Below are 19023 nucleotides of genomic sequence, written 5' to 3'. Positions count from 1 at the left end.
TTTGAGATCAATAAAAACATCCAAGTTTCTGCAAAAACTCAGCTATACGACATACAATTTAAGAGGAGGACATTCAGCACCTTGAGCCTGCTCTGCCATTCAATAAGACCATGACTGATCTGATTGTGGTCTCAACTCTACATTCCACCTACCCCACCCCCCAAAATAACTTTTAACTCCCTTGTTAGTCAAGAATCAGTCAACCTCTACCTTAAAAATATTCAATGACCCTGCCTCCACCGCTCTCCAGGAAGTGTTCTCCAAAGACTCACGACCCTCTGGGCGAAAATAATTCTCATTTCAATCTTAAATGCAAGACCCCTTACTTTTAAACAGTGTCCCCTAGTTCTAGTCTATCCCACAAGGGGAAACCTCCTTTCAGCATCCAGCTTGTCAAGGAGGAAAATAGACAATTTTAAATCTTGTTAATTATAGATATGGTATAGAAATTCCATTTAGGTCCCAAAGCTCTGGCTTGTATGTTACACTTAATTTTTAGAAACAATAATTGTTTCCTTCTTGCAGCTTATTAGTAAAAATCAGATGGAACAAATGACAAAGAAGTTTTAATGTCGAGAATCAATGTTTAAAAAAAAGTATCACTGAACTTAATCTCACATTGTGCATTATGTATACATTTGTACATGGCCTTTTAACATTTAAAATTAATTACCTCTTCAGTTGCCATCACAGCCATTCCAGTCATCAGCTTTTTAATGCGAAGCTGCAATCAAATAAATGGAAATCAAAATTTTTAATCTTTAATTATCTGTTAAGAACTTGAGCCTCAAATACTTCTCTAACTGCTACAACTATGTTAAAAGCAAATGATTTGTTTGGAAATTAATCTCATGTTTGATAATATTCTTAAACAATAAGATTTGTTCCATTTGTATATGATTCAATTTGTTGACTATTCAGGTCCACAATTCTCAAATAGTTCATCTAACATCTTTACTTAGTGGCTCCAATTCGATATCAAATGTACTTGATTTCTGAAGTGGCCTAGCAAATCACTCTGTAAATCAAACTTGAACAATTGGGATAAGCAATATATGTTAGTCTTGCCAGCGATACTCACATCCAAACAAATCAAAAATCGTGCAAAAACACTTTCAAAATAAAAGATGGGCAATGAGCACATCTGAAGTTTTGAGTTGTTTTCCTAGGCCTGGTCAGCCAGAGCTGTTGTCAGCCTGGATTGAACTTCTATTTCCTGCTGGATTCCCTCCAATAAAACCCTCAATGGAACCAGAGAGTTCCCAGGACATGGCTATGTTTGAAAAGTCAAAATTCAGTTAATTTTCTTCTATGAATTTTTCAACTTTGAATTTTAATTAATTAGTCTTCTAGATTTTTCCCTTTCCTTTTCTATTGACAATATTAGGATGATGTGAAGTTATCCACCATTTTGTTGTATGTAACATTTCAATTCTCGTGCAATTTGCCCACTACAAATTATCCAGTTACTTGCTGGCATTAAATCAGGTTTAATCAGCTAAAGGACATTGACATTCAGCTAACACAATTCTAATTTTCTAAATCAAGGGTGCAGACAGTCTGGCCCTCAAAGTCCAGACAACTCAGTCTAGTGTGCACTTGTATTTATTTCATGGTTTATCCTATTTGAATTTCACGGTTCCAGAGGTTTGAAAAGGACTATTTTTTTTTAAGCAAAACCCGGTATCCACAATGTGAATTGTATGCAAATTAAAAAACATGGATTTAAATTTTATTTGTGGTCCCCTGATTTTAAGTAGTATATAAGCTGAAGAATTATACAAGCCATGAGGAAAAGATGAAAAGGCAATTGCTTGAGACATTTCTCATTACAAAGACAATATGCATAATAATGTACCTCTTCAACAGCCTGCAAATCATCTTCCTCAGATATGTCAGTCACCCCAGTTGCCAGTCCTGTTCCCAGGGCACCTTTTTTGTCTTCACTCTGTAAAACATAATAGAAAATTATTGTGCAAATAAGTGATGCACCACCTCAAAGTGACACCAGCAGAGAAAAAGATTAGAATCTGGTTATATCAGTAAAAGACTGCAATAAGATCCTTCGACGGCACATTTGACTGACATATGAATTAAGGATACAAATAGTTGCCAACTTACAAAAATGACTACACTTCAAAGGCCAAGAGGAATTTTCACAAACTAGCACCATTCTCAATTCCTGCTATTCTCCTGATCACCACCCCCAAAATTGGGTGGCAGTGGGAAGAAACTAAAATATCTTTTAAATACTTCTTACTGTGGGAATGTATGATTTGTTGAACTAAACTCAACATTTTAACCAACATAAGTTCAGCTTAACTGTTTATGTTGAGCAAAGCAAACAAAAAGGAAAAATCTCAAACAAAAGATAAAATTAAATCTTTTGAATAAATGAGTTTGTTCAAATTTAATTCTTACCTTTTCAGTTTTCGACTGTCTGCTTAAACCATACTTACTGGAGAAAGAGGGAGATAAAAAGATCAATACTGAATAAGGACATTCAAATGATCAAAAGCATCTTTATTAATTTGCTTGCATCATATATATAATACACCAGCTTTGGAACCAATGTGGATCATATTCAACAATCGAGTGCCATCATTTGCAGTGCCCAGCTATTCTATTATTTGAAAACAACTTTTAAGCATGATTAATTTCAAGCAGTAATAGCAGACTTGTAATATTTGAAGCTAATCAACCACTGACTATACCATCATTATTGGCTTTGCAAAGCAATCTTGGATACATATCTATGGAATGAGTGTGCAAGAAAACCAAAACAACTATCGAATCAAGTGAAATGTGTACAACAGCTGTACTATGACTTGATCCACTACAGTCAAGATTAATAAGTTTTCCAGTGGTCCAGTGAATTAAAATTTTCAATGCATTTAATGTATTTCAAATACTATAATTTAACTAGCCAGCAAGCAGAGCTCTGTGCATGGATAGAAACATATATACACCAAAAATCTCAGCAGAGTTCATTGGCAGCACAGTGCAGTATTCAAGTGTGAAAGGTATCCCAGGTCTGTTGCTATACATCGCACTGAGTACTAGTTTAAGACTAGCACAAACTGCATAAAGATAAATTATTTCAATTAGAAACTTATAACTGGTGTTAGAGTTAGAAATCTATTTGAATTTCTTAACTACAATATGGTATATTCCATCTTTGCTAAGTAAATACATTCCCTACATCCCCAGATGACATCTCAAAATCTACTTAAGTACTGCAGAACTGTTGTAAAATCCTTAATGTTTTTTGCTAATAGTATTAATTTTGGAATTTAAGAATTCTTTCTCTGGATGCAGCTTTATTATTTGAATCCGTTTCCAAATTGAACAAAACATTGTAATAGTTTAAATGAATAAAAATGTTTTCATCCCCACCACAGTCCTGATTAAGAGTCACAAACAGCATTCCTTTGTGGACACGCCCATGGTGCACTGCACCTTCTCAACCTCTCTGCAGCCTTTGACGTGAATAGGCCATGCCATTCTCCTCCAATGCCTCCCTTTGCCACAGCGGAGTAGGACTGCCCTGCCTGTTTTCACTCACCTACCCAGTGGCAGCTAGGGAATCTCCTGCAATGAATTATCTTCAGACTCCATTGTCTGGCGAATCCAAAATCTATCCCCGACTTATTTCTCAGTTACTTGCTGCCATTCAAAGACATCATCCAAATACATGGCTTCAGGTTCCACATGTATGTGGATAGCACCTTGCTCTACCTCACCACCAGCACTTTCACTGCTTATTCAACATCAAGTCTGCTTGCCGACATCTGGTCCTGGATAAGCCATAACTTTATCCAATGAAAAAAAAATGGAAATAACAAAGCAATATCTTCAGCCTTGACCACAACTTTCTTCTCTTGCCACAGGCTCCATTCTGCTCTCTGGCCACTGTATCAAGCTGAATGGATTGTTCACAACATTGGTATCTTAGTTAACTGAGTGGAGCTTGTAACCCCGTACCCTGTTCATCATAAAGACCCCCTATTTCCATCTCTGTATTACCACCAGTCTCCATCCATGTCTCAGCACGCCTGTTGTCGATACCCTCATCCAAGTTTTTATTATCACCAGGCTTAATTATTCAAATGCTCTCCTGGTCAATTTCCCTTCATCCACCCTCATCAATTTTGAGCTTATCCAAAACTCTCCTGCTAATATCCTAACCCAACCAAGTTCTTATCACCCATTAACCACATGCTTGCTGATTTATGTTAGTTCCAAGTCCACGAATGCCTTGATTTTAAAGTTCTCATGACCCTATTCTTGTAAATTCTTCCAAACCTACAACCCTTCAAGAACTCTGTCCTTCCAGCTGTAATCTCTTTTGTGCATCCCTTACTCCACCAAACAGCCATATCTTCTGCCATCCAGAGCCTAAATCAAGAAATTTCTTCTGCTTCTCCTCCTTTTAAAATACTCCTTAAAGCCCAACTCTGACCAAATTTTAGCTAATTGCCCTGATATATCCTTTGATTCGTGTCAATTTTTGTCTGATTTAACTCCTGTATAGCACCTCCATTTTCCCAAGTTAAAGGTGCTATATAAATGTTAGTTGCTGTAGATTTATCAATTAAGAAACCAACAATACTAAATTCAGGCATCAATAATGAAGTGCAAAGTTTTAAAAACATGTACTAGCTTTTTAAAGTTGTGCGAAAGATTGCTTTGAAATGAAAATTAAGACTAAATACTCACATGAGGGAATCAGGAAAGCTAATGAAAATGAAGAATGTAAGAAAACAACAAAAGTAGTGAGAAAAGAATAAAAGTTTTAACATAAAGCAGGAAGAATAAATTGTAAGCAATTGAAAGATTTGATAGCCATTAAAATTAGTATTGAAATACAAACAAAAAGAGCAGTGGCAAGGAAAGAAAATACCTACTAAAGGTGTGGAGATAAATTACAGTATAAAGTAAATGCTACAATCATTCTAACTATCTTGTAAAAAACATTAACTGACAATTGGTGTATGTTAGCCATTTTCAAAGTATGTAACATTACAATTTAGTCACAAGTTTAGGTGCAGTTAAGGGATCACATCTCTTCCCTCAGAGTTAACCATTTTGTTACAAGTTGGAATGTAATCACACCTTGCACTATGATGGACTCTGTGGCAAGAGAAGTAATTTCCATAAAGGAGATTCTGCTGATTTGTTCAGCTCCATCACATTTTCACTAATCAAAAGGAGAGGCAAAGTGCAGTAGTAAACATGTCAAATTTATTTAAATAGCACAAAATAAAATTTAAATCATTTGAATCTCAAATTTTTCAATTGACAAAAGGTGCCACTAATTCCACTCAGACTTTGTATTCCCAACAACCTGACTTGTTCAGATTCTGTGAACAAAACTGTAGTTCCCCAGCTGAGATTAATTTTCAACCTCCTTATAAAAGATTGTTTGTTAAAATAAGATTTATAAAACACTTCATCAGTTCATATGCATCTCAATTTAATAAAGGGTTAAGTATTTAGACTTATTCAGACACCTGCAATTTTAAGTTAAAACTCTTGGACAAATCTGAAGTTTAAAATCAAATACTAGGTGCATGTTTTATAGTGGACAACTTTTCTTAAAGTCAATTCTTAAATGTGTACAAGCTTAAAGTATATTGCATTGAACATTGTATATGCTCCCCAAAAAAGAAAACAATTTTAATAAACAGTCTATACCTGAAACTTTAATTTCTCTGTTCTCTCCACAGATGCAGTCTGACCAGAGTATTTCCAGCATGTTTTGCTTTTGGTAACATTTTGTTTGGAGCAAATTTTTGTTATTACCACACAAAGTCAAAATGAATACAAATCAATCAAATCTGAGGCAATTAGGCAAAACTATAGTAACTAGATAGATGATAAACTAAGTTGAAAAAGCTTGCATTTCTGGGATATATGTATATACAATCAATAACAAATGGGATGAAAGCAATCTCCATCTATTACAAGTTCTGAACTCAAAAGGATTTGCAGCCTCAATCTAATATGTAATGGGATGGACTCGCAATACCAAAGAAACAAACTTGCTCAAAAGGATAGCAGAGGTTGAAAACTGTACTGTAGAGGGTGCTATATACATACCCTTCCTATATCTTCAGAGAAAACCTCTTCCTACTAATGCTGCACAGGTGTCTGCAGCATATGCCTTAAGCTTTTTTTGCATTAGTAAAGTCTCACCAAAACAGCTTTGCATCCCTCATTGATTCACCTTCCAGGCATCGCTGACATTTTGGTTATACTTCCACTTTTATCATCACGATCTTACAGGAGGCAGCAAATTAAGTGGCCACCTCTGCATTCGCCATCCAGTTAAGGGGAGATGGTGGCGTAGTGGTAATGTCACTGGATAAGTAATCCAGAGACTAAGGTTAATGCCCTGGGGATGTGGGTTCAAATCCCACCCTAGTAGAGAGAGAGTTTGAATTCAGTTAAAAAATCGGGAATTGAAATCTAATCACAGTAATGGTGACCATGAAACTATCATTGCTTGTTATAAAAAAACCCCATCTGGGTCACTATTGTCCTTTAGCACAGGAAATCTGCCATCCTTACCTGGTCTGGCCTACATGTGACTCCAGACCCACAGCAATGTGGTTGACTCTTATCTGACCTCTGAAATGGCCACAAATGCTAGCCTTGCCAGCAACACCCACACCCCATGAAAGAAAAAGAATGACGGGGGGGAGTACATGGGCAAGGGAGGATCAACTGGCAACCTCACTCAGTGAGGGGGGCAATACTAATGCAGAGGGGTGAGGGTGCCTCAAATTGGAAGTGCTGTTTAATGGCTGAGGATTTATTAAAAATGAAGGTCCAGAGCTGTTAGGGCCATCAGTGTGGAGGAGCAGCTCGTGAATGCTTTTAGCTGTAGGTGTGCCTGCTTCAGCCTTGGGGCTCTGTAATAGCAGCATAGACACTTTCCAAGACTGCATTGTTGCGCACAATTAAGGATAAACTGTCCTTTTACCTACCTTGACTGGCTCTCTGTCAGGGATGGGTAAGCAACTACTGCTGCAGGGAGCCCACCTCCGAGAAAATTTCCTGAAGGTGGGAACATGGTGGAAAGCAGGCCTGACACACCTCAGGTCAATTTTTCATGACCCCTGCCTCTAAAAGGGCTTGGAACATTGAATTTTTTCAATGAGTTATCCTGGATTTTTTGGATGTGGGGGATGCTGACAAGCCCAGCATTTATTACCCATCCCCAACTGCTCTAGAGAGGGTGATGATAAGTCACATTCTTGACAACTCAGTGGTTTACTAGGCCATTTCAGGGGGCAATTAAGAGTAATTGCTGAGGGCATGAAGTTACATATAGGCCATATTGAATAAGGTTGATAGATTTCTTCCCCTAAAAGGGGAAGTGAACCAGGTGGGCTTTCCCAACAATCCAAGAGTCACATGGCCACCATTATTTATACCAGCTTTCTATCCTGGATTTATTAAAAGATAACTAAATTTCCCTACTGGCATGGGATAGGAACTCATGTTTCAGATATCAGTCCAGGATTGGATTATTAGTCCAGTAAAATAGTCACTATGTCACTACTCCCGATCTTCAACTATCCATTGTCACACGTGAAGTGTGGCGATTGTCTAGAGGTCCTAAATTTCTCTATGTAAAAGGAGATAATTAGGGCTCTGTGCATCTATGTAATCAAATCTTAAGTGAAACATTAATGTGAATAGCAGTAAACAAGAAGAATTTTTTTTTGACCCAAATAAAACCAGGAAGTGAGATTTGGTATAAAAGCTCCAAGATAGACCCAAAGCCTACCCATATCAAACATAATACTGCTGATCCATAAAAAGTGCCCAGAGTTTGCAAATGTCACAAACAGTTTTGCAGTAGTAAAATAACCTTAAGAACTCAAGTTGCAAGTAGGAACACATAAGAAGTGAAGTGGGTACAACTTCCAAATAGCTTGTACACAATGGAACAACAACCAGTGGTGATCTAACAATCCAACTGCAAGTGGGCTATGAAAGACTGAAATATTAATCCCAAATAGAACTAGGTTTAAATCAAAAGCTGAATGATACTAGGAGATTCTCCAGAATATACTGAAGATGGGACCAAAAGCTGTAGTCCCATTTTGTTTAATGAGCTCTAATGGTAGATTCCTTGCAGGAACTAACCAAAGGATCCAATCACGCTTTCAGTGATAGGTTTATCAACTAGATGGTTCCAGTTTTGGATACAGTATATGTCATTCCAAATGAAAGTAAAGATTTTTCCTTCAAGGCAATGGCATCTTCAAACCATGACTGAAAAATAATATGCTTGGCCTTGCAGATTTTGTTTTGCTTGGTTTTCATCTCATGTAACTGAGTGACAATTAGCTCCCTAAAGGAGTACAGCATAAAACAGGTCAACCAATAAATGCAGAAAGGTGCTCAGTATAATGTGGCAAAGTCTACTGCACCCATGGGAATGAGGATGCCCAACGGGCTATGGCTTGATTCATTACTTAATGTGTTCTGAAAAATGTGGCTTTTTCTTGTGGGAAACAGAGACAAATTTGTTGTATATGGAATTGTGCTTTGCAAATTGGTTGCAGTATATAATTATGTAACAAAAGTAACTACAGTTAGTTGTGACACCATATAAATGAACATTTGTTTTTTTTGAGCCATTTTCTAGCTCTGGAAACAGACTGACCTCACTACTTTTTCTGACTGCTGAAGCAGAGATGCCCTTTTTTTGTCTGCTGCACCTGTGAACAGTTATAGATTCTGGTAACTCCAAACTAAACACAGGATTTTGGTCACATGTATCTCCTCCATCAAGGAGTGAAACAATGATTTGACAGATGCACACTTACACAGCAATGCTTTTATCCAACTTTATTAATATAGGGTTCCATTAAAAAAAATAGCAATGCACTGCCCTCAGAAGGCCTCCCTTAGCCCTTGGGTACAGTTCAGGCATATCTATCATCATGTTCATATTAATGAAAAACATTGAACTTACAAGATAGGTGGAATCCATAATGGACATAACAAACTGTTCATAAAATGCCAGTTGAGTAATTATATGCAAAAAATACAATCAAAAAAGATATCAATATGTATTATTAGGCTTTATAGCACCATTTAGAAAAGGTTTAATTAGATAGTCACATTGGACATCATCTCTTGCCCTCAATGTAATTTGGATAACCTGGAGTTGCAACCACTCTAAATGTAGAGCAGAAATTAACTGCCAGTATATCAAACTGCCTAAAAAAAAAGTACTGTATAAACAGATTACCTGCCATTAAACACTTAAAGTTAGGATGCTTTATACTCAACTTACCGGCCAAATTCTAAAAGGGTAGAATGGACTCTAGATTCTTCATCTACCAACTCTCCTGCTGCAACCAACCGTTTGTACTTGCGTTGTGGTTTATAAACATCCTTTGAAAGTGAAAGAATTCAACACTTAAGTGAACACGCAGTCAACTCTTAACAATATGCTAAGTATAACATAGTAAATGTCTCAAGGCACTTCACAGGAGTTTCATCAAAAAAGTAGTGAGACAGAGACATGAGATATTAGGCTGGATGACCAAACATTTGGCCAAAGAAGGTAGGGTTTAAAGAATAAGAATTTTAAAATCAAGACATTGTTCAAACAAAAGTCACTGGAACTGGATCAGGCAGTGGATTGGTCGATCTTAAATTTATGGAGGGTGGAAGATGGGAGGTACGCCAGGAATGCAGTGAAATAGTCAAATCTAGAGGTAACAAATGTACAAATGAGGATTCAGCAGATCAACTGGGCAAGGGTAGAGTCAGGAAATGTTACGTAGGTGGAAGGAGGCAATCTTAGTGATGGCGCGGATACATGGTCGGAAGCTTATCTCAGGGTCAGATACAACACTAAGGTTAGCACTGTAATTTTCATACAGAGACATATCTTAAAGTAATGTGTATTTCTTTTAATCACTCCTTTTTAAAATTTCAAACTAATTTTCTTAGGTAATTCAATGTCAAAAGCAATGCTCAGATGTAGATGTACAAGATAGTATCCTGTACTGAAACTGTAACAATTTGTAATGCAGTGTTGATTAAAGAGAGTGCTAGATTAAAATTGTAGTTAGGAATAGAATTGAAAGTGTCAAGGAACCTGTCAAGTATTCTATGAAAAAAGCATGCTACAGAAAGTAAACTAAAAAACATGAACTTTATGGTTTTACTATGTTGGAGGTTCGCTTTAGAAGGCAGAGAAAAAGTTCATATTGTACGTTAGGAGGTTAAATTGGGTAAAGTCATTGGGACGAAATGTTCTTTCATTGCAAACCACGCAATAGGTTGGGCCAGTGCCCATTTTAAGGAACAGTAAATCAAACTTTGCCTTTAGACAGGTATTTTAATGCTGAATCGTCAGTAACTAAGTAATATAAATACAGTTAGTCTAATTTAAGTTTCTAGATGTGTTTATCTCCCCAGACAGCTGGAACATTCCAGAAAAATCTCCGTTATATTTCCATCCTCATCTCTCTACTTTTCCACTCCATTTGCTGCCAATCACTCTCTTCCTCTACCTTCTCAACTGCCTATCCTCCTGCTTCTTTGTCACGCTATATTATCCTACACTCCTTAACCATGCTCGACTTGAATGTCTGCAGTTTAAGGTTATTTGAGAATGAAGTGTTTGACATGTTTTTGGACATCAGGTGAATCTACACTAAGTTTCAAAGGCATGGCAATTTTTTTTTGGCTAAAATACATGAACAAATCACCTGATGCTCACTTATTTTAGCTCCCTCGGTTCCTCTCTTAACTGCCTCCACACCAACATCAAGGGATCCAACTAAATCACCCTGCTCTTCCTCCTTGCAAAAAAGCAAGCTCAATAAAATGTAGATGGTTGATTGGAACCCTATTACTCTCTGCCCACCCCCGCTTCACAAGTGATATACCCTCTCCTCTTCCCTCCCCAACCTTAGTGCAAATAAAAACAAAAATACCTGGAAAAACTCAGCAGGTCTGGCAGCATCTGTGGAGAGGAGCACAGTTAACGTTTCGAGTCCGCATGACTCTTCAACAGAACTGAGTCATGCGGACTTGAAACGTTAACTGTGCTCCTCTCCACAGATGCTGCCAGACCTGCGGAATTTTTCCAGGTATTTTTGTTTTTGTTTTGCATTTCCAGCATCCGCAGTTTTTTACTTTTATCTTAGTGCAAATAACCTTGCCTGATCTGAATAATGCACTTGGTCATGATTCAACAAGACTCAGTGAGTGATCAACTAATCTCTAAAGATATGAATGCAAGTCATGCAAAAGATAAACAGGTACACAAATAGCAACTGGAAAAAGTACAGAAATGTACAGTTGTTTTATACTAGCACAGTTAGGCAATATTCTGCTCACATTTCAAATCAAAAAAGCTTTGGTGACAATAATCAAATATAAATTTAAACAGAGGAATGAATTTCAAAATTTGAAAGAGAAATATGTTAACTATGTTGGCTGCATACATTTTTTATTAGAGTACTGGAATTGGAAGTGAAAAATGACGACAGTAAACAACTGCTCTCTGAGCAATCTTTACTCACAGAAACTTCTACAACTGCTTTCATAGCTTTGCCTTTCCGTTGCTTGAAATCATCATCCTATTACAAATAGGAATTGAAAATACATTTAATTTATTGAAAAATACAGTAATTCTAGCCCTATTTGAAAAATGTTCACTAATTATTTCTAATGATACAAGTCAAAACTTCATTATCAAAATACTGAGTTAAGTGTTGCTCTGCCTCTTTTTATTTGGAGGCCATTTTGAGATCAGGCTACAGGCTTCCTACAAATTAATGAATATCACAGACAGACAGTAGCTCTGTGCAGCCAGGATAGAGAAGAGGCTGTTTTGGCTTTGTGAACTACCACAACCAGATGAGAGGGGGAAGGCGGTCTCTAGTCAATGAGATGGGTCCTGCGCCAATATAAGAATTCCAGGAGATTTGTCCTGGCATGCCTTGGGGGAAGAATAATCATTGAAACTGGTTTTAGTGCTGGTGGTGGATTTAAGAAACTCCCCGAAAACTGAGGAAAGTGCCTTGAGATGGTCACTCAAAGTTACTACTTGGTAAAATGGGGAAAAGGGAATCCATTGGAAGCAACAGTTTGCTATAAGCACTGTATTTCCATGAAGAGTATGATGTGTGATAAGTGTAAAATGGGAACGTACCTCTCTGCAATTCAAAGTATCAGCTGCCTACAAAAGAAAATAATATTGCTGAAAAAAAAAGACTGAAGTTTTTTTGTCTTGAATTCATCAGGACAGATGCATGAATGCCAAATTTCAAAGGGAGCAACAATTTATACTGAATGAGAAAAAGCTGCTGATTGGATGGCAGTAAAAACTGTTGTTTCCTTTGAATTTAGCATTCTTCATCTGTCCTGATGAATGCAAAATGAAAAGTGCGTCTCTTTTTCAGCAATACTCCAAGTTCTGTACTCCCAAAGGACTAAAGTGATTAGTCAATAGTGTTTTCAGCCATTTGTCACAGTAAAAGTTTTAAAATGTGAAATCATGTTGTGTTATTCTTTCAGCTATCAACTGGAAGTTTGAATCGCCTTTTAAAAGTTGAAGGTCTCTATGGAGATTGTAACACTTTGAAAGTATTTCATCATAGCACAGAGTCTCAAATATGGAGCCCATTATAGCGAGGATCTAGTGTATATAAGTTTTTTCCCAGTCTAGTTTATAAATAATTCACTCCAAACTGATTCACTAGCAAAAATACTGAAGAGACACATAACTTAGCTCTATCATTTAGATAAATCTTGTATCTTGGATTGAGGTCCTTCATCAAAACTGTATGGTCAGGTTAGGAGCTCTTTACAGAATTGATTAAAATAACACTTCAAAAGTTAATATACATGATTACATATAGGTTCAATAATTTAACTGTCAGATTCTCACTCATCTATTAGTTATAATTTTCAGCATTCACTATATTCTCTACTACTGATTGTCGATACCCCTAATCCTACCATTACTGTTGCTGGACTTCTTGGTTTTAAACAGTCATTTAACAAGTATAGAAAGTCTAAATTAAACACACTAAATTTTAGAAATCTAGGTAACTATTTTTCTTAAGTTGCATTCAGTGCTTTTTTTTTTAAAAAGGTAAACTTTATTCTTGACCAAAGCAATACTGTTGGGCATAGAATTATCCTGAAACCCAAGCTCAACACCACCAGAATCAACTTCATTCAGACAAGACAAACCAATATAATTTTGAGACTGTAATTAAAAAGTGATAAATTGAAAATTCAGTATATTTATTAAAAGATTAGAGTCCCAAAATTCAAATTAGTTTGAATTGTCTCCAACAATTGCTACTATTCAAATTTCCTAGTCAAGTATCAGAACTTAAATCAGGAAATAATCAAAGCAAATTACAACTTTACATAAATATTTTCATAAGTTGCTTATAGACAAGTCCCTCACTGTACATCCCACATTAACAATACTTTTTAATTTAATTATACTGGGAAGCTCACCTCAAGAAGACTATGAGTTTTCTGAAATTGAGATACTGAAAATGATCGAATGTAATCTCCCATCTCTTCTCTGGTCTCAATTGCACGTTTTACCAACCACTTAAAAATAGAAATAATGGAGATGACGTGTTACTTGTTTCTAGTTTGTCCTAAAATATACTCAAGATCACAAATAAAATCACAAAATAAAACTTACAACAGTCACCTAAAAAGTTTCAGATACAAAGTCTAGCTTCAAAATAATTGTTCTAATAAAGTGGGGGAATTGAGGAGAATGCAAAAGACAACTAGCCTAAAGCTTGTGGTTCCTTAAAAAGTGAAAATAATTGTCTTGCTGCTGATATTGAATTTACCCACAGATTTTCACACACTAAGAGAATATGGGCTTTTACAATGGTGTCCTGAAGAATAAAATTGCTTTACCATCCTCTGGTGAGAAAACAACTCATTAAGACAAGTGAAAAGCTAGTTGTGAAAAACCCTCCAAGTTGATACAAAAACTATCTTCCTAAAATTAACCTGAACAAATGAGAGGTTTCTTTTTGTTCTGAAAGATGGCATCACATGATATAATTTGGGATTTACTTTCAAGGTTTTGCAAATCTTTTTAAAAAATGTAATTTTAAAATGTACAATAGTAGTGGCCCAAGGCAACATGACCAATGATGGAAACTGAAACAAAATTGAGTGATTTAATCAACTGCGAAAGATAGCTCTGGAAAAGAAAAGCATGTGTTCCCTTATGTGCTGGTTGCTTACTGATTGATACATTTTGCTACCTGATTAGTACATAAAAGAGCTTTTAATTTGAGATAGCTTGAGCCAATCACAATTTCATACCCATCAGATCTATGTTAAACATAAATCAATTGTGATTCGCTTGAAATTTCCCTCTGAAAAATGGCTGTTAATCTTTAAAAGGAGCCAAGTACGTTTGTATGGGGAATGGTAGTAATGGTTACATGATGCCAAACATTGAGCTAGCCACATATTCTGAATTATTGGAAAAGCTACAAGAATGCTATGATATTCTAAAAATTGACGTCCAGTTTAAGTCCATCAGATGTTAAAAAACTGATTCAAATTATTTTTATTACTATTTGACAGTTGTTCAGAAACAAAATCCTTACCTGTACAACAGGGAATGTATGTATGAAATCCAAACCCTGGATTTGATGTGGTTCTAAGCGATGAGGGCACTTCATAATTGGCAAAACAGACACAATTTTCTCTGTCAATGCTCTAATGTATAAAAAACGTAATACTTTCAGATGAGTTAAAACATTTTATTGGATGGTATTAAAAACTGAAAAAAAATCCTTCCTGTAACATCCAGGTTATTTCACGTGACAGGGGAGTGGGAATCCTTGCTGTAAGGTGACTGCATAGTTCAAAATTAAAAACCCACAAAGGAATTATGGCCACTCGTTAAAATATCTCATGCAGTCTTTCAATGTTCAAAAGTGAAATGTGATCTCCTGAAGCCCTATATTCTCAGCCACAGCCCCCTAATGTTGACCAATCCTGTTCCAGCATTTCTCAACAGTTGGCAGGCCCTACCTTTAAGTCCATTCCTTAACTTATCACCTTTACTTCATCCTGCCTTACTTTTAAAGTACCAAAGCCTCACTAGCAAGTATACTTTCAGTCAACTCTTGATTCTTCCAGTATTGCTTGGTGCATTCTCACCTCAGCAAAGCATTTTGGGGCATTTTATGTTAAAGATGGAATAGTAAGGCAAGTGATCATTAGTCATTACATTTTAAACTTCAACTATTACATTCCATTCAACCATATAGATTATCAAAAATATTTCAAGCAACTTACATTTTCTGACCAATTGTAGAATTTTCTTGAAAAAGTAAATCAACATCAATATCAAAGTTGCATGTTGTAATACACCATGTCATGCCACCCACTACCTGTGAAGAAAATGGGAGTCTTTTTTACCAAAGTTTTAAAACGAACAATAGCAAACTGCTGTTTTAAACCGAGTTAATAAGCAACATTATTCATTTGATATGAAAGAATTTTATGCCACTTTATGTTTCTGTCCATCATGCAAAAATGTATGAAGTGACCACAGCTGAACAGAAGCTAGGCGACAAGGTACCCAATCTTCCACTTTTTTTTTTAAAACTGTGGTTCCAACTTTCTCCTGCACAAGCTGTCACTTCATTACTTAAATCATGATCTCTAAATTTCATGATAATGTGGCTGTCTGGCATAAAAGTCAGGTTTAATTCTTACACCATTCCAACATGCATTTTTTTTTATAATTAGTAGCCACAGTATAACATTAATGACAAATATTTTACAGTCAAATTGGATTTGTAGTTCTCACCTTGTCAAATGGTGACAATCCTTTAATTCTTGCTCTGAAGTATCCAGCAGCAACCAGCAATTCCAAAATTTCTGTCAATTTGACACTTTGTTCCTCATCTTCACGAGTTTCAACCTTTAAATAGAAAAAATACTGTATACACTGACTATCACAAGAATTGCATTAGTGCCCTTTAAAAAAAAGTGTAAATATTAATGACAAATAAGATTAATGTATTTGGCAAATATTTAACATTTGGTCACAATTAATGCAAACTTTAAAAATTCAGGCATGTATGTAACATTAAGCTTATACATACAATCACTCAAACATTAACTGGTTTAGAAATATTAAGATTTAAATTACCCAAGCATCCTGAACCCTGGTCTTTACTAACTGTGTCAATGATAAAACTATTGTGCAATGGCATGTTCAATTAGAGGAAAGGGACAAAAAAACTCATTCTCCCCGATGGCCTAAAAAGATTATGCTATTAGAAGTTGTACCATGTAACCAGGTTTAACTTTCAGTCTGTGCGGAGTCAGCTGATCGCAGCCTGGAGAAGTGATAGAGGTAATACAAATGGTTGGACATAGAGACACATTTTCAGCACCCATGCCTGGAATATGCAGATATAGGTATTAAACAAAGATAAAATCAGCCTTGGTTACGATTCTCTTTTTTTCCCCACCACCCCATTCTCCTGTCAAAATCTTGCCACTTGTGCAGCACTGAAAGTGCTCATGGAACTGTACCATAAATGAATCAATTAGGGAGCAAACTAGAGGGTGAAATTGGGGAGCAAAAATTAAATTTTTTTTGGGAGGGGGGGGGGGAGGAAAGAGAAAGGAGAGAGAAAGAAAGCCAAGAAATAATATTTAAGTTAGCAATTGCCTGTAAGCTGTGTTCTCACCAGTATTTAACACTTGTCATAATATCACCATACATTAGCCGTGCATCAAAGGACAATTCTAAGGTCAGGCCAGTTGTACGAGCCAAATTATCTGAGCAACTAGAAAGAAATACATGTTGTCGGAATACAAATGTCAGAAGAGGTGTCAAAATGTGAATACCAAAAAAAAACTGAAAATGCCTTAGCCTGAGTCTCAGTTGTCCTGTATATAAAATTGTGGCTACCTTTCTGACCTTTGCAAAGATCTCAGACTTACTGTTGGGAAACAGAAAAAAAACAAATTTGTATTTTACATGACTCTCACACATTTGCAGTGCTTGGCCTCTGTAAAGAGTTCCCAAAGAATCAGAGAGCATTAGTCTGTTCTAAGGCAAGAGATCAAAGCAAATCTTCTGAATACATGGCTGCCACGCGAGCAAGGCAGTGCATAGTCAAGCTCGTCCATGTGAAGAAAAACTTTATTTAGGGACATTTCCTGGAAATCCAGAGAAACTTCTGAACAAGTCTGAAGAGAAACTCATCAGAAAGCCTCAGCAGCTTTGGTCCTCTTGGTCAAATCCTGTTCAGGAAAGATATTTTCTTTCGTAAGGAATTAAAAATGACGCTATCCGTAGATCGGAAATATCATTCGTATGCTCATATTTTCAAATGGATATGACTACAAATTATGCAGCTGGTCGAAGTAATCCTCTGCTGGAAAACTGAAAGGTTGAATGGATCTTGTTCTTCAAGCTTACAGCACCGTTAAGAAATCTATCAAGGCTAAAATGATCATATTGTGGAAGCTTTCCTTGGATGAATTTAAGGAATACCCTTAATCTGTCACAACCACAATGAACTGAATCATTTAATTTTATATATGTTAAGATCGATGCAGACATTCTGTACCTGAATAGATCGATGCAGACATTCTGTACCTGAATAGTTCTTGAACATTTTCTCCAATACTTCAGCAAAGCATTTTTCCCTACTGGTTATTTAGACAGGTGAATTCACCTCTCATTGGGAAAATGCAAGAAACAAACCACAAAACCAATGACTTTTTGTGGGGTCATTAAGCAATATGTTAACCCCTTTGCTTTGATATGGTCAACTGCAAAGCCACCAACGGCTGAAACAGTTTCAGGGTTCCAAGGCACTCTTATGAACCAAAAGATAAACATTTGTAAATTAGTCCCAAAAGGATGCAGAAGACTGTCATTGATCCAAAGCAGATTATAACATTTTGGGAGAAGAGGTTTGAAAGAGTCACTTGATGGTAAGCATTCCTGTTGAGGTTTTCTATTGCCCAACCTCAATAGCAGGGTGACAAGAGTGTACTAATTTCAAGCAGAAGACTCTCAATTGTCACTAGCAAAGCAACAGGGTGAGTGAGCTTCAACTTGTATAAAAAAAATCATTAACTTTACTTCCCCTTTTACAGAAACAATTCCAACAATGAATTCCCAGCTATATTACAGCAAATGAGGAGCTTTGAAGTAGAACTTTCTAAAATCGTCTCCAATGTGATCAATAAAAATTCAAAAAATTGAAGTAAACAATTATTTTTGTCTGTAATTTTAAGGCAGGAAACAGGCATTTGGAAGTTTTTAATTTCTGTCTCAAGGGATGCAATTCCCAAGTTTATCAGTTGACACTATAAGCCACAGTAATTTACATTAAATTGATTGCTTCCACTGACTTGCTTAATGCGGAGTAGTAAAAAAATGAGGGGCAATTTGAAGAATCATCATTTACAACACCTAATCATCGTAGTTCATCTTTGTCTACTGCTGGAATATTTGATTTGCTTCAGTTGGCCATTACAAAGTTTATTGCTGGCCTGATATTATGGTCTAACACACAAGGTGACTAAACTGTTCAATGGTTTATGAATGAAACAAATGTGTTATTTTATTACCGACATATTACTAAATTTCTCCATCAAGGTTATGTAGTTCCTTTTAGGATTCTGACTAGTTCCAGCTAAGCATATAATGTATTTTACAAAAGAGCTTGCAGAAACCTCTGGGGTGAACTCCCTGGTCACCCATAAGCACAAGAAAACTTACAATTTACACTTTCTGTAAGTGCTCAAGTTTAGCATTTACGTTAGTATATTCAGTGTCATAACCAGAAGCTACCCAAAGCTGGCTTCAAATGCTGACTAAAACTAATGCTTTCATTAAATTATTATTTGAAGATCCTCTATCTTTAATTCAATTAATTTAATAAACTTCACCAGAAATGCCAATCGATATAACTTGGCTGAACAGCACTGATGCAT

At 36.2% G+C, this 19023-nt stretch overlaps 1 protein-coding gene across 3 annotated transcripts in view; it reads right to left on the bottom strand.

Annotated features, from left to right (window-relative positions):
• The window catches only part of ccdc93 (CCC complex scaffolding subunit CCDC93), a 58435-nt gene that overhangs the window by 32962 nt on the left and 6450 nt on the right, over window positions 1-19023 (bottom strand). For 2 of the 3 annotated variants that reach the window (XM_078552401.1, XM_078552403.1), the window contains exons 2-11: window positions 15866-15979; window positions 15349-15443; window positions 14652-14763; window positions 13522-13620; window positions 11568-11624; window positions 9320-9420; window positions 4720-4737; window positions 2422-2458; window positions 1859-1948; window positions 674-724 (exon numbers count right to left, since the gene is read on the bottom strand). In XM_078552401.1, coding sequence (XP_078408527.1) covers window positions 674-724; window positions 1859-1948; window positions 2422-2458; window positions 4720-4737; window positions 9320-9420; window positions 11568-11624; window positions 13522-13620; window positions 14652-14763; window positions 15349-15443; window positions 15866-15979 — 774 coding nt within the window. The remainder of the gene's footprint in view (window positions 1-673; window positions 725-1858; window positions 1949-2421; window positions 2459-4719; window positions 4738-9319; window positions 9421-11567; window positions 11625-13521; window positions 13621-14651; window positions 14764-15348; window positions 15444-15865; window positions 15980-19023) is intronic. The other variant, XM_078552402.1, reaches the window with a different exon arrangement.

The sequence above is a fragment of the Cetorhinus maximus genome, chromosome 11 (assembly GCF_964194155.1).
Source record: "Cetorhinus maximus chromosome 11, sCetMax3.hap1.1, whole genome shotgun sequence".
NCBI lineage: Eukaryota > Metazoa > Chordata > Chondrichthyes > Lamniformes > Cetorhinidae > Cetorhinus > Cetorhinus maximus.
The sequence above is the reverse complement of the archived record's forward strand: the minus strand, read 5'-3'. Positions and strand labels throughout refer to the sequence as shown.